The sequence below is a fragment of the Sander lucioperca genome, chromosome 7 (genome assembly GCF_008315115.2).
Source record: "Sander lucioperca isolate FBNREF2018 chromosome 7, SLUC_FBN_1.2, whole genome shotgun sequence".
Taxonomy (NCBI): Eukaryota; Metazoa; Chordata; class Actinopteri; order Perciformes; family Percidae; genus Sander; species Sander lucioperca.
In genome coordinates this window covers 9248402-9272061 of record NC_050179.1, presented here as the reverse complement: position 1 = coordinate 9272061, position 23660 = coordinate 9248402, and the positions used below count along the sequence as shown (strand labels likewise).

Genomic DNA, 23660 nt, shown 5'->3' with positions numbered 1-23660 from the left:
GCCATATAATTCAGGCATATAAATTTTTATATGCCTACTAATAATATGTTCGGTCCTCAATTATTATTTTATAAACTCTACTTAATATTGCGTTGTACACTAATCAAACATTTCTGTTGTGTCACATTTAATATGATTTTCTTAATTTATTTACTTTACCAACACCTACAAATATCGATATTGGCTTAAAGAGAAAAAAAATGAAGGACGTGATCTGAGATAATTTATCAAATTTAACTACCGGCCCGCATAAAGGCCTCTTGTCTCCTTAAAGTAGCCTAAGCTTTAATTCAGATTTTTATAGCCCAGGAAAGGCAAGGAATTGCTGGCGCAGCGTCGTTTTACAAAATTGTGAAAGCGAACGAGGCCAAGTATTTTAATGAGCATCATAGGCTTAATGGTTTATAATTAATTTAATATTAAGAAGTAGCAAATTCTCAAATTGCAGAGTTGAAAGTTGTTTGCGGTGATTGGCTCTAATTCTCCATCATTATAAGTGGATATATCCGCACTGACAGACTGACTTCTCACATAACGTCCTGGTCAAACGGTTAAGGAGGTTTGGTTTAATATAGGTCTCTTCAACAAATACACAAAGAAAATATGTATATAGGCTGATATTAAAGCCTAGCATCGGTTTGCTTTAAGCCAAATTACCGGCTTGATCCTTTCATTTACACTTAATTTTAAGGTCCTCTTTAAGACACGTTAATATCAGAGTGTGGCTCCTGTGACAGAGATGGAAACAACGCTTTTTTAAAAATGCTTTACAGTTTGATATAAAAAAAAACGTCAGATGTTAGGGTCTTCAGTCATGTAACAGCAGGAATCAAAGCCGACATATTCATCCTCTAATTACATTAATGTCATGTGTTGTCCCCCGCGTGTTTACCAAAAAAGCTTTTCCCCTTCTGAGCTTGACCTCCCATTTCTACAGGCTGCATAATAGCGCAGGCTGGAGCTGGTTGGGCCTACTTCAGATGTGTGTGGAGCCTGAAGGTCGGAGTGCTGCGTGTGTGTGCGTGTGTGTGTGTGTCTCAGATAGGCTACTGAGGCGGCATTAGCTTGAGCAAGGCATTTCTTCTTACCCCGACAAACCTTCAGGGGGCTTTTAGCATTTGTTCAGTCTGCAGTCTCTGGAAAACATCTGATTCATTTTTTTAACCAGTCCCAGATGCGGCAGCGTGAGAGTGTGTGCATGAGCGCGTCAGTGTGAGTTTGTCAGTGCATGAGAATTTGGGGAGAATATCTGCTGTCTAAAGAAGGGGAGGGAAAGAAGAAGCGTGTGGATTTTTTTTTGTAATATTACTTTTTAGGTATGAACGCAGCGTGCGTCTCATACTGCGATATGACATCGATGGATTCATATTATAGCACGTCTACTGCGCAAGGTAGGGACCAGGCGAACCCGTTCAGGACTTTCCCGACTACTGAAACCAAATACAGCCCCACGTTCATTCCGGGTAAAGGACAGGCTTACGGAGAGAAGTCCCGGAGTCCTTTCCAGCCGGAGTGCCAGTCATTGGATGGCGCTGAGGAGGGCACCTTCAACAAATACCAGCTGTTCATGCAGCGACCGACCTGCAAAACTCCGCCCGAAGGTAGCAAGCTGCACCCGGACAGCGGACACAACGGGACGCTCATTCCCTGCTATGGTGAGTGCACATATAAGAGAGGCACAAAGTGCGACTATATGAGGCATTGAGTTTAACGGAAATGCATGAAAAAAAAGGATATTGGCAAGCAATAATGGAAATTAACTGTAGTGTGTAATAAACCTGATAGTCAGTAACGTGTGAGCGCAGAGCAGAGAAAAGGAGATGGTAAACACATGACTTCCATCAGAAATCCATTTTTTAACTGAACAAAACTGTGTCTAAAATAAATTATTATTTAATGTAACAATTGTTTTTTATCAAACTGGACAACTGTGAGCTAAGACGAGATATAACAGAATTCCTTGTATACCTTAAAAGCCTTAAAACCATTAGACATTCAGATAACATTTGCATGCAATAAGTGCTGGGAGAACTGAATTTAACCATTTATTGACAAAATAACTCCCTGAATGAATTTGAAATAATGCAGGGAAAGATCTAGAGCTATAGTAGCCTAATGTAGCGTTACATATAGAAATGTATTTCTTATATGAAGGTGTGTGCTTAGACTGAGAGGTGAAGAAGGTATTTAAAACTGTTTTTGAATGGATGTTTGCCCTTTTGTATTATGACGTTTCTATCCACATCACTAAGTTTATAATTTCTTCCGGAAGCCGCAGCATCACTGTCACTGATCTCACTGGCCTATACAACTGCAGTGTGCTATTGACTAGCCTACAGAAAGTCAAACTCTCTTTACCACTGACACATATAGGCATACATGAATTATTTTAATACTTAAATATGAACTACTAACAGCCGAGGCACGCGCGCACAAACTGAAAGTCCAAGCGCTATGTGGTAGCCTAAATGAAGAAATAAATATTTCAACTGGACTATACGGTATGTAACACGTAGTCCATTATGTTTTTTCATTTTTTTATTTATAGCACTAGTGATTTTTAACGAGAATAACTGATAACAAAACTGGCGCAACTATTTAAGGGAATATAGCCTACATTCATCCAGCTGCAGTTATAGGCCGAGACCTCACAATTTGTCGACTATAATACAACAGTCAATGACGAAATTAAACATTTAGAGACTGCTTGGACGTCCTTACAAACATTTAAAACGAATGCTTTACAGCTTCCGACAATTCGTTGCACTACAAATGTATCGTTTGAACAAAACGACCCATTTTACTATCCCTTTTATGAGACGTGAGGGCTTAAAATAAAAATAGAATCTCTCTTATTGAGCAGACGAAGTGGACTCGGTGTGACAACAGGTCCATGCGAGAGGGCCGATAGCCTAAAAAAAGAATCCATTAGCCTACATGTAAATAATTAAGTTTGCATATATGCATATGGTAATTATACAATATATTATATATCCCACTAGAAAAACTACATTAAAAATAACACTTTGGTTATCAGCGTAGACTCGTTGGCGCCTATATATTTCAGATCCAGATGTTTATCATGATGCGGATATTACAGAAGAAAACATCCGTTATGATCGTGGCTGAAATTTGAATTTGTTTAAAACTTATATATGCAGTAAACCAAACATTAGACATTTTAATCTGTGATTCGTGCAGGAAACTAGATTCAGTCACTAGGAGAAAAACTGTTCAGAAAAGACTAAATAATGGCAAACATTTAAATACAGTAAATGCTTAATTATATGGAAGAAAATGTAAACATTAGTTGTAACAAGTTAAATGGAACTGCCCTAATGCTCAGTGGGACCAACTATGGCCTGCAAAATAAGTATTTTATTTGCGCAGTAGCCAGTACCATACTTTGCCAAAATACATCCACAAAATGCACAGTAATCTGTTTTCATGAGAAACAACTGGAGTCACTCCTTACTTTTAGCTGAACTGTCACTTTTTTCTGGAGTTTGGGAGCAATGTCTCCGCACAGATTGGAGCCCCCCTGCACTGAAGTGAATTGATTTGGCAAGTGCATTGACAGAACCATTTAAACAACATCATTAAATGCAACATGCCTCCCTCAAGGAGAGCTCTGCAATGTTATAATTGAAAATGTTGCAGCCAGATGAAGGCATCATGGCCCTGGAGAAGATGCTTTTGGCTTTTGCCAAAGCCTCAGGCGTCAACAGGCTTGTGCTGTTATGTGTGGTCCTAAATGGGAGATATGTTGCTCAATGATGACTCTTTATCTCCATCATGATGACAAAAGTCATGTCATACCCGAAGGGAGTTTTCTGTGTGGCAACTTCAGCTACAGTACAACTGCAATACTGTTTACATGTCAACCTAACATTTTTTATTTGTGTCATTCTAAGGATGTTACATGCAAAACTGTGTTTGGGTACACCAAAATACACCAAAAAAGGAGAATAAAAGGTGTAGATATAGGTTATGCTAAATTAACTGATGTTAATATTTATATTTAATAACACAAAATAAGAGAAGCAAAGGTAAAGATGTGGATTAATTGTGTTAAATCTGTTAAATAATGGGAAAAGAATTCAGGCATATGCTGCATGATATTCACACCTCTTTTCACACTTTTAATTTATACAAACAAATTATTTCTTTACTTTTCTCCAATGCCAGTAAGTAGGATTCAGCTGTGATAAAACAATATACAAATTTAAGAGCTTTAAAACAATTGTAAAATTCATATTCAGATATTCTTGTACATTTTTACGGTTTAATCTCTAAAGTTTTGCACGGTACCGGTTGTTTTGCATGGATGAAAATCCTACGTAGTCACAACCAGATTTTTAAATGATATTAATCTGTCTCTGGAGGAGTGAATGAACATATTTCTGCACAGTAGTGGCGAGGGGTGGTGGGTTTGATTCCCTGGGCCAATGTTAATCAGTGAGACTGTCCCACAGCGAGAACAGGGATGGAGCCGTCTACCTGCACACACAGCGATGACTGAAATAAAACCCCTGGAGCTGATCGAGTGCTGAGGAATGCAGGTCAGCACTGCAGGAGAGGTCTGCATTAATCCAAGGCAGATGTGCATTACTGGCTCCTATAGTTATTATTCATACTCCCCAAACATCAGATTTCCAAAGCTACAGAGAGTCCCTGAGATGACAAAGTGGGACTGGTTTACATAACCCTGTCTCAACAATACTGTGTAGAAATAAGCAACGAGTCAGAAATGGACATCGAGATTGGGTAATGATTTGAAGGGCTTGGGAGAAATGAGAGGGTTTCTGGGAAAGCTGCACACGTGTGGGAATGACTGTTTACATGCACGCATTTTACTGAACTCTATGGCTTTGAGATGCATTGCATATATGAGTTTTCATCCTTGATACAGATTGCTTGCTGCCATAGAGAAACCATAACGTTTTGTAAAAACAAACTTATGATAAAAATACTATCACACTCTCTTTAGACATTTGAGGGAACGTAAGTGGAACTAAGGCTGAATGTGAAATGTAGAAATCATTGTGTTTATAGGCCTGTAGTTGATACTGAGGTTGATGTACAGTAGTGTTTGTAGGAACACTGGTGCTCACTAAAATTGTTTATGACTCATCCTCTTTGTCTTTTCACAAAATGACAGTTTAAAGCAAATTAAACATTTATAACATACAGCTTTGTCAATCTTTGTACTTTCAAACCACCCCTCCTCCCTTCAGCAGGATATTGAAGCATCCTGTGATATGAAAAACATTTTTCTCTGTGTATGAAAACCAAAACAAGACCCCCCAAAAAAAGTCCTGGCAGCGTTTTAAAAGCCTCTTGTCAAACTATAGTACGCTAAGTACATGTTAAAAGGCTCGGGGAAGTGATGTCACAGGATATGCATGTACTGATGACTAACACATTGTGTCGATTTTAACAGTAAGCCTGAACGACACCTGTGATCGTGCAGGCGTGTCTGTGAAGCAGAATAAATTAGAATATAGAATGAGAATGCTTGAAAGGATGAATTCATGGCTTGTTAAAATGTAATGGCTTGTATAAATGTGTGACGCAGGAGGTGAAGCAGCAGCAATCTGCCTGCCATTGAAAGAAAAAACATTCAACTCTGAGTGTTTTGTTTCATGAGGCGTTATTTTACTGAGAGCTCTGTTAAAACTCCTCTTATCGCCACTCATATTTTTTGTCATGCTGTTGTGTAACTAACACAGCATGGTTTGGCCTTTTACTTTGAGCCACCTGGGGAAGCTAACTCCCCACCGTCTACCTGAGAACCGCACGCAGGCCAGATTAAAGAGATGCGTTGGAAACTTTAACCAGCTGGTGCACGTTTTGATCTGTGCCTTTCATGTTGAGGCTGGCGCTGTCTTTACCTTGACTTCCTTGATTCTTATCATTGGATTAATCTAACCTCTGTAGGAGTTCTTGAATAATGTAAACATCCAGCCCCACAGTACTATGTTTTGGTCAAAAGAGGGACATAACATGTCACAAAATGTTCACTCAAGAAAGCCAACTATGACAGACTAACAATGGAAACTACCGGGCAACGCAAAAGTAGGAATGATCACTTTTGGGTCTGTGAGTAACAACTTCTTGTTCTCTTTCTGAGTTTGCTTTCAGCAGATAGACACAGCTCATTTGGCTTGTTTGATATATATTTTTAATAAAAGCCAGGCCTGAAAGGCAACCCGAATCCTCATCGAGTGACACTGCCTGCACCACAAACTTTCTTTATGCTTTTATGATTTCAAAGAGGCAAAATACCTCCTAAAGACAGGATTCCAATATGATCTCTAGACAGTATAAATGTGGTCGTGGAATGAATTCATGACTACTGGAAGACAGGGAGAGGCTAACGGATGATTGATTACATGATCTATAATCACATGTAATTTCAATTCCTCATTTTAATTCCTTGTCTGCTTTTAACTTCATGTTTATCACCAAATCTAAACTTACTTGTAATATTGATAATACTTATCAATATTACAATCACAGCAATAAAAAGATTAGTCTGACAAATTATTTCATCATGACCTTGAGAGGTTAATGCTTTAACTATCGACTGCTGTATGTCATTAGGTTGAATATGCACTTTCTTATTATGGCACATGCATTTAAGCTGCAAATACTTCAAAACTCTCCTTTTAAAATAAAATATTTTTACCAAAATACACTTTTCAAGAAGCTCCACAAGTTGTTTTCCCTTAAAAAATGTGTGTACTTCCACCATTATTTCCTGCATTTCAACAAAACCCTTAAAATCCCAAACTATTTTTGAGCTCTTTGATATGAGACAGTGACAGCCACAGCCCAAAGTATTATTACTGTATGACAGTAGTGAGGTCATGATCGTGTCAATTTATCAGGAGCTGAGGCTGAACAGAAAGAGTTTTTGGTTTCCCAGGGAATCTGCATTCCTGCATGAGCCGCTGGCATAGCTCTCTCCTCAGGAACATCTGGGAGCCTCCCTTTCACTGAGGAAACAACAGTCAACATCAGGTCTTTGCCTCTGCTGCGGGAAAAATAATCCAGCCCAAAGCATGTCTGCGAACCAGCAATGAATGTAAAATTAATAGCCACCAAAGCCAGTAGAATATTTGACTTTATTTGGTCCATATAAGGTGTGATGAGTGGAGAGCCATTGTGGCAGACTGCTGTCAGCTTTGAGTGTTTTGAGAAAACATTTTGGAGCACTCTGTTTAAAAGCATTCCCTTCCCTATTTAGTGTTTGGTCATTAACCCTTCCCCAGGTTACTAATTTATAGTGTTTCTTTTATTTGGCTTCACTTGACCCTCCCTGTCCCATTCCATAAAAACTGAGAGGGTGCCCTGTTGCTTTACAACCAGTTAAATTACACTTTGATGTTTTCTCTCTGTTTTCAGCAGTGATTAAATTGCTGACCCTAGTAAACATCTGACCTTGGCTAACTGAAGAGGTCTGCAGCTTGTCACAGAGTAACTTTGGCAAATTGCAGGATCAACTGGTGATATTGGCTGCATTTATATATACACGTTGATGAATCCTGAAATGAGCAGTCAAAAACACATTCCTCTAAATGCCCCCCCAAAAAAACTGGAGCCAACACAGTGGAATCTTGGCTCGCAAAAGAAAGTGTGAGATGGCAATGTTCTCCATAACAGCGTGCAGAAAAGACAGCTCAGCATGCGGGAATACTGGAAGATGTTTGTGGCAAAGGACTCTGTGTTGTTGAGTTTGGAGTAGACCGAGAAATATGTTTATAAGAGCAGATTTTAGTTCTAGTTCATTGTGGTGATATAAATCTGTATAAGGCTGGAAACCTTAAAAGGACATTTTGGGAAATTCGCTTATAAAATTTTCTTGCTTAGAGAAGACTGATACCACTCTCATGTCTATTTATGAAGCTACCACCACTAGCTGCTGAGCATTGCAGAGACTGGAAACAGCTGTCCAAAGGTAACAAAATCCAACCACCAGCACCTTTAAAACTGACTAATTAACAAGTCGTGTCTCATCTGTTTAATCTGTAATAAAAAATAAAAAATAAATGTCAACTCATCATTTTACGGGGGGTTATGTGCCACTATTTCTAGGTCAGCACCAGTAACTAGGCTACCTGGAGTCTCTGCTGGTTGCCAACTGGTCCCAGTCAATCAATAGTCACATAACCCCTGTACTGTAAAATGGTGAATCGTCAGCTCTTTATGCTAAGGTAAGCACCTGCTCAAGGTAGCTTCACATTTACCATACAGACATGAATATTATTCTCATCTAACTCTCAGTATGAAAGCAAATAACTGTGATTGTATTACTGCAAAACAAAACATGCAAGAATGAAATCCCCCTTTCAATACCATGGATAGAGTGCCACACGGCCAGCCATGCCAAAACACTTATTTATGAACTTCAATATGCAATGAAAAATAATCTCAAAATGAAATACCACAACGTGGTGTTAACATATAACACAGTGCTTTCAAGCCAGACAGCGGAGTTCACTAAAATAGGCCTAGGTACTTTCACCCAGGAAACGCTTGTTCGTTCCTCAGGAGTGTTTTAACCACCATCTTTTTTCTAAACTCATCGTTTTGGTGCCTAAACTTAACGGTCATCGCCACATGATGCTAACTTTTTTGGGCTAAACTCAACTTCCATGGCTGCTGAAAGGACCGCCATCTGGCGATGCCTGTAGCAGGCTCGCAGTCACCTATTGGCGGCTAAACAACTGCTGCTGGTAGCCGGCATCCCGGAGCTCTGTAGAGGCAAAATACAACCAGCAACTGCAGCTCGGATTTTATCGTTCTATGGCACAATGTGTTCACATTACAGCGCTTTACGTAGTTTAAAATACTTCTATTTTAGGTATATACTATATGGTCTATTGGTGAAGCATTGATCACTTTGAGGGGGGGGATACATTTAGTCCCCACTGGGGATTAAAATAATTCAGCAGAGGCAGAGTTATATAGACCAGAAAGGGGGAAATCCCCTGCATCCCCCCTGGCAAATGGCACCCTGTGTATAAGACTGAGAACTTTAACATTTTCACCCACTATCCCACCATCTTCCCATCCCCTCATCTGTGTGCCCAGCTGCACCCTTTGCCTTACAGGATGTATACCTTGCTCAGGGGCATAACTGCATTTTCTCTAACAGATGCAAATACCAAGCAGGAACCTAGAGTTGACCTGTCTTACTTCCTAACATTGCAGCCATGCTCCTGCCCAGGGGTAGAAAGAAAATATTGCGCAGTGCATAAGTATTAGAGGCCAGTGCAGGGGTAGGTGATGTCAGAACATCTGCCTGCGCGGAGACTGTAAGAGGGTCTGACAGGTGGGCCACAGCAATATGAGGTCATGAACTCCAGCTGGGCGAGCTGTGTTGTTCCATTAGTGTCTCTGTCGGGGTAGGTCTGAGCCAGAGAGCAGGGGAGGGCTGCAGCAGTATCAAGAGGATGGCTATTGACATCTCATTTAGGGACACACTAGCCAAAGGCGTGCTAAGCCATGAAAATAAACATGCATATTGCAGACGGCCACCGCCTCGCTTCATCACTCTAAAACTATTCAGTCATCTTACTAACCACTAAAACACTTGGCTCAGAGAGTCACCAGTGCCACAAGGTGTCAACTCTCTTTCCCTCATTGCTCTGGGTTTCCGAGAATTACAGGAGGCCATTACTGACATTATTCATAACAAAAATGCAAAGTGACAAAGTAAAATGTGCGTTAATCATCCTAAACTCGATCTAACTCAGAGACAAATGTTGTTGGACTAAAGAAATCCTGGTGTTGCACAAGACTTACAGGTCTAGTTATGTGGAGGAGACCATTATGAGCTGGTTTTAGACCAATACAGTTAGCATGGTGGGGCTCCCCTTGCCCAGTCGCAGGAAAGGCAAACACAGAGGCTGACAGAACACACTGTTCTTACTGGCCCGCAACCAGAGCCCTTCAGCTTATTTATTCACACAGCTGTTTGTTTATTGAAGGAGAAGGGACAGCTTTCTTCATCTCCTAAAAGGAAACAAAAAAGCTAGCAAGCGCTGACAGGAACAGAGCGGGGTCTGTCACAAAATGGACGCTCTCGAAATTGAAGGTGACAAACACAATGTTGTTTACATCTTAGGGGCAAGGCTGCAGGTCAAATGTGGTCGTACACAAGGCCCGCCATACACGGCTCGAGATGAGGCAGGTTTTGAGTGGCTTCGGGTTTCAGGTGGCGTGATTGAGAGATGTGAGGGAGAGGGCTTCAAGGGTTGTGTCACAGGTCACGCCAATGTGTAGTGACATAGCTTTCAAACAGAAAGACATTTCTTCTCTTATTGCAAACAGACAAGGTCTTTGAACCTTAAAATAAAACATTACAGAGGTGATGTAAGCTGAAAGTAAATGTCATTTCATGTGGATGTTGTAACGTGATGATGAGCAGATGCACTCCCTGACTTAAACCTGAGGCACCAGTTTTATTCAGCCACATTTTAAAGAAAGTATTGCTCTGCTGAATATTTCAATTGTAAAGTAGTAACTATAATTATAGGACTATTATTGACAACATGTGGCACTCTTTTTTCAGCACTAAAATGGTCAGAAAGTTGATTATAATCGTTTCTTTTAAAAATAATATTAAAGTAAGAAAATTATTTTATATTATATGTAAAGCCACAGTTAAGTAACCTGTTAAGGTTTTTTTCATGCTTCATATGAAAATCGTAAGAATGGTGCACTTCAACCAAAACCAAAATTGATCAAATGTTTTTTTTATGAGAACCACAGTGTAACATCTAAACTTTAAAATCTCCAGTATGTTTTATGGGTTTTTTAGAGCAGTACCATCAGAATTAAAGGGACTCTTCCCCACAATGCAAATGGTCTTTCAAACTCCACACCTTCAGTGTGTAATGCTGAAGGTGTTAAAAAAGGCGTGAGTCCAAGAGGAGACATTTTTTTCAAACTTTGGTCCCTCCAGAGCCACAGAAAAAGAAATTAAATCATATATTAATTGTATTAACTGTTTTCGCTGACCGAGTAGTACTGTGACAAGTAAACTAAGGCCGGCTACACACTGGCTGCGTCGTGTGAGCGTGTCAGCTGCGTGGCGTGTCCGTTTATATTTTGGCTCCCATGTTAACGGGTTGGAGCTTACACACTACCTGCGTGACACGCACGTCTCAGCCGCACCAAAAATGCGTGTGTGCTAGAAATAGAACCGACGCCTATTTTTCACGCGACACGCAAGCGTGTTGGAAGCGTTTCGAGGCAAAATAGAATAGGAAAAGATGTTTATATGTCATTTTGACACAAATACATATTAATAAATGACATGTTGATGTTTGAAAGTCTCTAGGTTTTGATATAAATGCAGATATAAATGTAATTTAAAAAAAAAATAGATTTTCTATAATATTGCACCTGTCAATACAGAACGAAATATTCTGTAGCTTATTTTGCCGTCAATACTGCCGACGTTGTCTTTGCTGTAATCAAATCAGTATATATTTATGTTTAACATGGTATTTCATTTTATCAATGGGAAACATACATGTGTACAGACAAGGCTAGCAGCAGCAGCGCCGCGTCAGACACGTTTCTGGTGTGTAAAGACATAGAAAAATCCACGCAGCTGACACACAACGGACGCGCAACAGAAAACCACGCTCACGCCACGCAGGCACTGTGTAGCCGGCCTAAAATTCATGTGTCAAATTGGTGAAGTGCCCCTTTAAAAGGACAAAATACGATTGATCGTAATCCTTCACACTGTGTCTTTCTTAATCTATTTACAGGAAAAGACAACAGCGGCCTGACAGATTCTGAGCTGACCCAGAGTGTCGACTCTTCCGGGATGGAAGGCAGCTATCTGAACCTAAAGGTGCCCGGCGAGAAGGGGCTGAGCGAGCGGCCGGGCTCTGACCTCTCCAGCCCTCTGGACAAAAGTGAGGCCGAGAGCAACAAAGGCAAGAAGAGACGCAATCGCACCACCTTCACCAGCTACCAGCTGGAGGAGCTGGAGAAGGTTTTCCAGAAGACACACTACCCAGATGTTTATGCCCGCGAGCAGCTGGCACTGAGGACAGACCTGACAGAGGCTCGTGTACAGGTAAGGACGGGGGAATAACACCAGGTTACACGTGAAAAACTAAAAGTCATCTGATTTCTTCTTTGGCTTCAATCAAAATTACTACGGCCACCGGAGGGCTTTGTCACTTCAGTGTAAACATACATGTTGTTTTGGGGCACTTGCTGAACAGTGAATGCTGCTGTTCCTTCTCCATGAGCTGTGTTGAATGACTGCAGTCCTTAAGGTTTGCGTGCTAATAATCACTCGGGGAAATGACAGAGAGAGCTGGGAGAGTTAAGACTGGCATGTTGACAAAGATTGTTCCGAGTAGCAGACAGCGAGGCCTATTGTTCCCCATCTCTCTTTCTGCCTGCCAGTTTTAGATCAGAGTGGGATGGGTGGGACTAAGGGAATACTCTGCTCTTAGCTCAGACTCTGCAGAAGGGTCAGAGGCCAAGGGTTTCTCCCCAGCACTACCATGTTCAAACTACTTCTCCGCACAACTCCGGAGGCAGGGAGGGAAAACACATGGAGAGAAAAAAGAGTCATCAAAGCTATTTGGCAAGGATATAAAAAACACTTTGAGATGCCACTTTCAATTTCCACGCATGGTCCAAGACATAGTCAGGGACAGAGAACCTGGCCTAGTCCTTGTGGTGGTACAGTAAAATAAGTACATTCATGCTGCGTTCACACAGACCCATCTATTCCCCAGATGAATATAATTAACTTTCTCATCTGACAGGCACACAGCAGACTCTGTTGAGTCACTGTGAGGTTTGACCCATACTTCTAAAATCAGACCCTAAATATGTATGCAATCAAGACTAAACCCCACAATTTTAACTGAAGGTCTATCAAGACAAAGTCCAGGGATATCCAATTGTTGAATACCAAGGGGCACTCGAAGCTTGGCAAGCAATCGGAGAATCCTTTTCATCTCTGAAACAACAGCCATTGAAAACCAGAGTACAGATGTTTTCTACCAAAATGCCAATGTCAAGTCCTACAGTTTCATCCTCAGTTTGATGATGAATGTCTTCATAAAGTCCGGCTGCAGTTTTCCATAATCACATCTGTGACTTCTGCTGCCATTAGTTTATTTAGTACAATTAGCTCTGAACCTCAGACTTGAACTTCACCACACTGCCTACATTTTATGGAGAGGGAGGCTGTGTGTGAGTGACTGCTGAGGCAGTCTATCAATCGCCGTGGTCCTGGATGACAGAGATGAGGTGAGACGGCTGGACTTCAAAGCTGCTTTTGGAAGTTGTGCACTCTGCCCTCCCTCTCTCCCTCTTCCTCTCTCTCTCTCCGCCTGCTGGCTCTGGAGCATAAATAAAGCTCTTTAATGGCTCTGTAAGCTGCCTTTTGCTGTCAACGTCTTTAGCAATTACTGTATCACCGCCAAGCACTTTGAGCTCCGAGAGCTCTGAGCCACCTTCCTTGCAGATGTCTGCTAGATAAAATAAAGAAATTTTAGGCTTCATATATAGGACGGGTCATTGTGGATAATTATGAGAAATAATAAAAATGATTTGTGTTAATTGAAATTCTGCTCGTGCAAAAACACCACTGGCTTCCCTTTCCTACAAACTTAGAAGTTGGGGAATAAGAGACATGGAGCAACAAAGGACACATCTGACTTCATAATGTTCCCCGAATGATCTCCCTGCCAAACTATTTGGCTTGGGTCTCCTTCCTACTGCCGTTCAAAGGCAAAGCTACGTAGAGCAAACCCTCTGTGAAACATGACACACTCAGTACCCAGAAGCCAAGACAAGGGGCATATATGTGCATATAAGACATTGTTTGCTTGTTTATAAAAGGCTCTAGTAAGTGTATGAGAGCGTCCAGGTTAAAAGAACGCATTTGTTAGTGACTGACTTTGAATTTTGTATATAACATGGTATGTTAATGCATGTGCTTTGCGTGTACACATACAAATGTGTGTGCGCGCTTAGTCCGCCGCTCTCGTCTGCACGCATTCGAAAGGTCAAAGAGGTTAGCTGCGGAAAGCCAAGGGCTTAGGCGTCAGGAAATTAAACATGAAATGAAAACAAGCTCCAGTTTGAACATTCTCCCATCTCACTTTCCAATATCCCCACTTCCCCTCGCTGACTTAAAAGGGAGGAGGGAGGAGAGAGACATGGAGAGAACGGTCGGCAGTGGGGGTGGGGGGTGGGGGGCGGGTTTGCTGGAGTGGGAGAGAAGAGGCTGAGCTTCAACAGAGGGGTAGGAGGACGACAAAGAGATTAAAAGTAGAGAAGTAAAGTTGGGTTATCTTGATCCATCAACAAATAAATTGAAAGCTCTGTAAATGATAAAACTTTATATTTTGAAAAGGAGCGTGGAGCTTTGAAATACTTGTACGACATTAACCTTAGCCCCAGTTGTGCCTCATGTATTACCATTACATTTGAGTCACAGAGCTAAGCATCTGATTTTCCTTCAAATAAATTCCTGGTGATCTTTTAAAAACCAAGAAGGTTGTTTAACAACACTAACCGCGGTTCTGAAAGTATTCCCAGAATTTTAAGACTTCTAACCATCTGAATGAAAACATATTGCATCAGCTGCACAATAAAAAAATATTTGACCCGGTTCCTGAAACTGTGAGAGTATTTCCTAATCCAGAAAATCCGAAATGACATGTCTTTACTCTTTTTGTAAAACAAGCAAAACAGTGGCGCATTATATTGTATGAAAATATTGGAAAGAAACATCATAAAAACCAATATAATATATAAGACATTTTAATTTGAGTTTAAATTTGTGTTCATGTTGCACAAATTGAGCAAGGCTACTATTTTTGTTTTGATTAAGAAAAAAAGGCGTAATTTGGGAAACAGGTTAAAAATGTATTTATCGTGCAGAAGACCAAATATTCCTTAATCCAGATGGTTAGAAAAGTCTTTGAAGATTGCTTTTGTTAGTTAATGCTTTTTCAGATTTAAGTGTGCGTTTATTATTTAGGAAAATCAGATGCTTAACTCTTTGACTTAAATGTAATAATACGTAATAGGCTAAACCTAAACCTCTGACAAATCAAACCGTGTCATAACTTTAAAACTAAAACTGCAAGCGAGTTTTACGCTTTAAAGTCCAATCAGAGCCTTTTGTGTTGAGGATCATATTTGGAAACCTGGGATGTTATGAGCTCACATAACCAAAGAAGAACCAAAGGAAAGACATGACAAACCTTAAAACAATAATAGACCCCAAATCCTCAGGGGAACATTACATAGACTCAGAGCCCCCCTCCAAACATATGATATAATTCAAAGGGCAACAACCCCTCACCTTGACACTGAGGTTCAGCCACAACCTCAGATATCAGTTTACCACTTTGCAAGGGTGAACTGTCCTCTAAACTCGCCAGCTGACCCGAAGAATGTCGGAGTCAGAAGACGTTTCTTTACGTCACCTTCTCGCAAAAACACAGTCAACGGCTATATGTGCCATAGGAGGCCATATATGGTTTTCTCTTTGAAAATGAGCCAGCTAGTTGTTTTATCCAGTCAGAAAATATATTAGTGTTCATGTTGCAGTGCTGCTTATAGTTGGTCTTATTTCATTTGATAAAAATTCACTCCTGCTCCATAAGAAATACTCAATATGGGATCATATCCTTGTGGGTCACTGCTCATGTTTGTCACTAAACTCTAGTGTTTAAGTTTATTGAGAGAAATGGTGAGAGAGGAACATGAGGGGGGATTTGAGGAGGTTGACTGAGGGGAAATTGCATGTCAGGGACTGTGAAAACCCACAAGCTGATTGGGCTGGGAATCAACCCACAATCCAAGTTCAAACCCGTGTGTCGAGGCAGGATCGCTCTCTCTTTTCTCTTTGAAGAAGTCTCCCTTTCCCTCTTGGGAGAATAAGATTCAGACAACCAACAAATGCATACAAATAAACATGTGGAGACCTCCAGTACCCCCCTTTGCTCCTCTATTCTCTTGCATAGAGATGTGAGAACACTTTGTAGAAAAAAGCTGAGCAAAAGTTACAACTGATTATATTTAGGAACTGCAGATATGCATGGTTAGGAAAGGAGAACATTTGGAGAAATGAATGGCTTATGTTTTATTAAAATGAATGTAATAATATTATCATTGTCTTAATTTAAGTTATTGAAGTACATTAAATCATATTATTTGATAGATGATTTTAGTCGGACTTTACTCCACATTAAATGATTATTGTACATGTAACTTATATCTGGGCTACATAAAATATAGCGTGGAAGGACTGAAACTAACCAATTATTTCATTGAATATTCTGGCAGTTACTTTCTCGATTATTAAAAAAAAAAAAAATCCACAGAGCCCAAGGTGACATAATTAAATGTCTTGTTTTGCCTGACCAACAATCCAAAACCCAAAGATATTTAAGTAACTATGATAAAAACAAGCAAAAGCATCAAATTATCCAACACGTCCTCGTACCTAAACAACAGAATTGGTCCATTGTCGAGACTCCCAAAATGACATATATATGATCCGATTGCCAATCTGCACAAGCAGTGCATTCCTGTTGGATATTCATATAGGTGTCCAAATAGCTCATATTTAACCGATTATAAAGCAATGTAACATTTTTAGCACAACTTAAAACAAAAGAAGTGGCATTAGAGGGGTTAAATCTATCATCAATATCAATGAGCCAAGTAAATTTTGTTTATATAGCCCAAAATCACAAAACAGTAAATTTGCCTCAAAAGGATTTGCACTCTGTATAACATATGACACCCTCTATATTTACAACCTCGATTTGGATAATGAAAAAGTCCCCCATTAAAAAGGAAAAATTAGGAAGAAATATCAGGAAGAACAGAGGAGGAATTATTCTTCCAGGACAGACATACAATAGATGTTATGTATGCAGACATAAATTACCATAGATAGAAACGATTACATTACACAGCGCTGACAGTGAATACCAAGATTGCAGTAGAAATATTTCAGGAAATTTCTCTCAGGATACAAATTTAACTTTTTTGCTCATAACAATCATTCTTTCATAACTGCCTTTAGCCCTTCAGTCCTGCTTCCTCTAGTTTCACAGCTACAGTAGGGATAAGTCAGCTATGTACCCTGCACTTGGTCTGTCAGCAGGTACTGAAAGTACAACCTTTTGCAGAGTAGCAACCTACTTCATAAGCCACATCCAACACTTACTAATCCCAAAGACGGACAAAGAAAAACATGTACTTGGTCAAAAGTTGAACTTTTGTTTCATGGATTATACAGAGGGATTCCCCACTGTATCCCACTGTGCCGACATGTGGGGGAGAGCACACCTCTCTCAGAGTGATTTATGAATGGCTACAGGCCCAGATGTGGATCTGTCGACGCTGGCAGCCTGAAGGGAGGCAGACGCCTGTGTATCAAAGGGAGGAGCTGATTCGTGCAGCACCAGGGGAGACTCACCATTTTCACATCAATAGCTCCGTGTGGATGGCACTTTAAAGACACGTCAAGTCTTAAAACCTGGGCCTGGACTTTCATGTGCTGCAGAATTTATTTGCTTCACAATCTTCATTTTATGTGGTTCAGTTACTTTGTCTTGCTAAGGGGAGAGGATGACCCTTGTTTTTTGCAAAAGAAAGTACTTGGGTTGGCACGTGATAGGAGATCTATGAGAGCTGCGTTTAAAATTATGTTTTATTTGGTAATGGCTGGTCTGTGTTTTCCTGATGGATTGTTTTCTTTGCAGGTGTGGTTCCAGAATCGCAGAGCCAAGTGGAGGAAGAGGGAGCGTTATGGCCAGATGCAACAGGTCCGGACACACTTCTCAACTGCTTACGAGCTGCCTCTACTGACTCGGCCCGAGAACTATGCACAGGTGAAGGAAAATAAGTGGTAGTCGACTCATTGAATATTACTAAACACAGGTACTTATGATCTGAGATATCACAAATCATAAATGGTTATGAGTAAGGTTTGTTATGAAACCTGCAATACCTGATTTTTCTAACCATATGGGAGCAGCAGAAACAAGTTGTGAACACAACATTGACATATCATATGGCAAACTTGTTGCTTATTTACACACCCAGCAGATACGGAGCAACATTATCATTCATTTGGAGTTGTGTTTGGTCTCTACCAATTTGTGAGGTAAATAGCTGGCTATCTTAAGCTGCTAAATGCTCCACTATGTCCACCAGCTCGACACTAACTATGTCTGTCTGCTGTTTGGTGCTGAGCAGGTAGTGTACAGAGGGTTTTTAAGAGCTTTTTTTTGCTGAAAACAGCTGCCTGCTGCGGCTGAAAACAACACAATATGAGAGCAGCAAGAGTGAATCAAAACAGTAAAGTTGAGGGCCGGACAGCTAAACAATGATCTGAAACTCGCTATAATGCTCCATAAATGGGGGAGCTGCAGGTTAAGGAGCTGATTCTCTGTAGGTTCATCACTACTAGCGACCTCTTTCAAATCATCATTTGATTTTGTTATTTTTAAAAATATCAATTCTAGCCACTTTAATTTATAATCCCTGCTCTTCTCCTCCAGATCCAGAACCCTTCATGGATTGGGAGCAGCAGTGGAGCATCTCCAGTGCCGGGTTGCGTTGTGCCTTGTGACTCCGTCCCCTCCTGCATGCCGCCTCACCCTCACGGTCCCGGAGGAGTCTCTGACTTCCTGGGTGTGCCCAGTCCAGGGAGCAGCCACATGGGACAGACACATATGGGCAGCCTTTTTGGGGGTCCTGGGATGGGCGGGGGAATCAATGGCTATGATCTCAATCTTGATCCAGACCGCAAATCTTCCAGCATAGCTGCGCTGCGTATGAAGGCCAAGGAACACAGTGCAGCCATCTCTTGGGCTACATGATGTCTCAGCCCAGTTCCACCCTGCCCCCTATGGCCCTCTTCTCTGGAGCAGCCATCAGCGAGCGCTGTGTGTGTGTGTGTGGGCGGGGAGTTTTCCTGAGAGCCCTAATGATAACACAGGACAAATGAACAGGGAGATACTGTAGAGATTACAGAGGCCATTACAGCGGCCAACGCAACCAAGATAACAACTGTGGCTGTGACAATCAGCAGATGCTGACAGTGAGAAAAAATACAGAGGTGTGACTCAGAAGAAGATGTTACCGAGACGTGTTCATTCTTGATTCCTTGATCTCTCAGGTCTCATTGAAATATCGGGGTTTAGTCTATAATTCATGATAGTAATAGGTTTCAGAAAAATAAGAAAAAAAATATGGTTTACAAAATAGTTTCATAGAATACAAGAATTCAGTGCCAAAGCCAACCATATCATATAGTATTTTAATTTACAGAAGTAAGCTTGATTTTTGTTTTAATTCCTTTAGCTTATTTTTTTATACCACCCATCCTGCCCCACTCATTTTGTTTGTGTCAGTTTAGACTTGTCTCTCATATACAAGAGTTCAATTGCATATCTGGACATTCAGTATTTGCATTTTAAAAGCCATTTTAAAAACAAGGCCAAGCTTGGATGAATACCAAGTGCTGAGAGTTTCTTTTCTGTCACTTGCCATTGCAAACTCTCCTTTAAAGCAAAAAATAATTGGTTATAAAAGAAAAACATTAAATTTGTCGAAGCCTGCGGTGGATAGTTTATGTCCCTGCTAAGAAGGACAGAGGTTGAATGCAATAAGTGAACAGTCTAATTGAGCAGACATGGCCTGTGCCAATTATTCTGGGAGGAGGGCAGGCATTGGATTGGCAGCAATTTCAAACCAACGTGTCATTTCCTCTCTCAGGGGTGCCTCCACAGGTTCCCCTGCTAGGCTCAGGCCTCAGGTTACAGGAAACACTGTCTCCACTGGCAGACAAGGCGAAGAAATGCACAGCAGCAGCCTTCAACACCAACTACCCACGCCAACTTCAATCAGCAACCAACAGGAATAGACACACTTAATTAGCATCAAAGTGAGCCGTCCGGCCCTGCGAACACCGCAGTACATCACAGTGTACACGGTGAGGACATTACTGCACACACAGTTCCACAAGTTGTTATAATCAATTCATCGTTAGACGTGGGCTCAGCAGCGATGACTCTTGGATTTGTAGCTCGCTCACAGAATCTGTCACATGCCAGAGACTGCAGGCCAAATCAGTGGCTCCAATCGTCCCGAAGAGCACTCCATCACGTTTAGGTAATGTGATGACTTTAGAGCTGGACTGCAGGAATGTGGTGAATATGTCCCGTGATTGCAGGGGTGTCTCTGTGTGTTATCCCGCCGGAATAAGCTTGTCACCAGAGCTGGGCTGCAGGCTGAGGCTAGAGACAGGCTTCATTAGTCTTTTGGCTGATCTCTCTACGACGCCCGCTGAGCTACATACCATATCTGCTTTCTTTCCCCGGTAAGGATAATGGCAAGAGAGTCCATTTCTGCTCCTCACAGCTGGTTGATCATTGTAAGATATGAGTGCCCAATCCAGCCCTCCGACTTGAGAGAAGGACTGCAATTAACGACTTTAAAGATTAACGATTTTCAGTATTGATTAGATCGATTGGTCGATCAATTGCTTGGTCTGTAAAATGCCAGAAAATTGTGGAAAAATTCTCAAAATCAATTAAAGACCCAAATATGACGTCGTCATGTCTTGTTTTGTTGCCCCAAACCCCCAAAATATTCAGTTTACTATCCATATGATAAAGAAAAGCAGCAAAGTGTAAGTCTGGAACCAGAGAATATTTGCCATTTTTGCTTGAAAATGTGTTTAAAATTATTATGAATATAGTTGTTGATTTAATTTTCTGTCTCCATTCAATAAAGGAAAACATATTTTGAATTCACTATAGACTTTGTTGGATGTGAGGACTAAATGTCAGAAAATTATCTTAAAAATTTCAAGATAAAAACAGGATGTGGTCACAAAATATATTGCATGACTACATGTGACTGAATTCCTACTTTGTCGAGTTGAGTTTGTCTTCTCGCTGGTCCTCCCTCAGTTAACTCCTTTGCAGCTCCGTCCATGTTGATACTACTGAAATAAAGCAATTGAAATCCATAGTTATAATGTTGTATTGTGTGAATGTGCTTGTACATTTGTTTTGCTTATTTGTCAAATAATGGACCTCCAGAGATAAACCATTGAAGTATTGCAGTAATATTGCCAAAAATTGTAAAATTATGTTTTGTGTGTTATTTTGGACTTTTAAGTTGACATTTCTTTCTAATTGTCTTATGGCTTTAAGCAGCTTTTTGTATATTAATCAAGTATTTCTACTTTTGATTCTGACTTTATATAATGTACTATTGCAATAAGTTATTGCACTTACAGTGTTGGAGAAGCTTTTTTTATTTTTGACTTCCACTGGGACAGTGGTCTCTTTGCTAAAGCCAGAGGTGTGTGGTTTTGTGTCCCAACAGTTGAGAACTGTCTCCTAAGTCTGTCTATATTTAGCAGCATGAACAGCATCACATCTGTTAAGGCTTTTTTTGCTTGACATTCATTTGTACAGAAGTAACTTGCTGTTTCTGATGATGGTTTTGAAGTGATGTTGAAATAAATTAATCTCCAACAGTTGAATGAGCCCTGAAAACCTACTTTCTTGGTTTCTTACTTTATCCTACATGATCACACTATAATTTCAAGTTTTTGAATTTGTCACATACTCAAAATATTTCTACTTGTGCAGAGAAATGCTGTTGCTCTCTCCAGTAAAGTGCTTTAAATTAAAATACAATATATAGAAAAATACAATATATGCATCAAATAAAAATAAAACATGCAAAAAACTGATATAAAAAACTATATACAACAATTATAAGATATGTGCAAATATTAAATATATTGCAAATAGGAAGGGATGCAGGGGAATTGTGGAGGTAACGGACAACATCAGGGGTCTGGCAGGAGCCTATTGTCTGCCAAAGTTTTATTTTTTATTTTATTATTATTATTTCATATTTCTGTACTTGTGTTTTTGTCTGGGCTCTTCTCTCTGGTTTGAAGTGGGCAGGGCTTAGGTGAAAAAAGATGATGTCCCTATATCTATACACACCAATCAGGATTTAGCAAAATTTGAATCAAAATCTAATGTGTTGTTGGGTTGTTTGGTTTGTCGTCAGGCCGCTGTCAATCAAAGTCTTGTGAAGCAGACTACATTATACGTCCTGTATAATAGTCCCTCGATATGATCTATAAAATGTGACCCATGGCATTCTGGGATTAAATGTGTTCCTGCCATTGACACTGCTTTTTTTGTTCCATTGTGTCAATTTGTAGGGCACTATATATAGAGCATACATTTCACACTTAAAATTCGGACAATATAGTACACTATATAGTAAATGTTGAGTACATTCGGACAGTCTGAGTTTGAGTGTTAAAACCTTAAAAGGAATAGTTCAACATTTTTTGAACACTACCAAAAGTTAGACCACAATGTATCATTTGTGGCATCATACAGTTCAGTTTTTGAAGAGATTAAACAAACAAGACATAATGTGTTAATTAGTGCGCTGTAGATGTGCTGGTAAGTGGCTTTTGTTACCTTTGAACAGAGCCGGTTGCTGCTTCATATTTAAAAGGCAGATAACTGGTATCAATCTTCTCAAGTAACTCTCAACAGCAATGCAAATAATTTCCCAAAATGTCAACCAGTTTCATTGAACGCACCGTCTGAGTTGTTTTTCCGACGGCAGCTGTTACATACCTGGTGTTGAATCCTCTACAGTAAAACACAGTCAAACTTTACACCGTTTAGCGTTAGCTGTCAGCATTGTAACCGTTTTTAATCCAGCTACTAGCTAGCGGTAGGCCAACGTTAGCTGCTGTTGAGTATAGTGTTAACTAGCATCACGTGCAGCGGTGTTTGTGTTGCCTGTAACGTCTGTTTCAGAGCATCCAAGAGAAGCGCAGACATATCAGTGGCACCAGATTTCGGTACCCAACCCTATTCAGGAAGAAGATTTTTTACAAGTAAATGTTCCAAGCAATGATCCAGGCAGCGCATTCTCGTCTCCCTCCTTCATTTTACAGTCCAATGGTGGCTAGAACGGCTCAGCTTTTTAACACGTTATTTTCGATAGCCAGGGTTGGCAGGAAGAAGATGTTTTACAAGTAAATGTTCCAATTAATGATCCAGACGGGGTTATCCCTATGTTCCCCGGGTTAGGGTTAGCGTTAGGGTTAGGACAGCCCGTAGGCCTACATAGGCGTATTTGCCATGGAATTAGGGTTAAGGTTAGGGTTAGGACTGCCCGTAGGCCTACATAGGCCTATTTGCCATGGAATTTGGCAGTAATGGTGGAAAAAGTAACAGACCGGGGAACATAGGACCCTTTTTTTGAAAAAGGGTCCTATGTTCCCCAGTCTCATACAAAGAGGGGAACATAGGACCCAGGGAACATAGGACCCGAATACACACACACACACACACACACACATATATATATATATATATATATATATATATATATATATACACACATATATATATACACATATATATATACACATACATATATACGTATACATATATATATATATATATATATATATATATATATATATACACACATACATATATATTAATTATATAATTATAATTATATAATTTATAATCTATATATTATAAATTTTTGCTGCTGCAACAATG

The 23660-nt window shown here is 40.2% G+C and overlaps 1 protein-coding gene across 1 annotated transcript; it reads left to right on the top strand.

Annotated features, from left to right (window-relative positions):
- Positions 1-1025: 1025 nt before the first annotated feature.
- Positions 1026-21578, top strand: LOC116038598 (homeobox protein aristaless-like 4). Its single transcript, XM_031283117.2, has 4 exons — positions 1026-1655; positions 11793-12106; positions 17787-17915; positions 18588-21578. Exons 1-4 carry the CDS (start codon positions 1319-1321, stop codon positions 18906-18908), a joined length of 1101 nt encoding a protein of 366 aa, XP_031138977.1. The 5' UTR covers positions 1026-1318; the 3' UTR covers positions 18909-21578.
- Positions 21579-23660: the final 2082 nt, after the last annotated feature.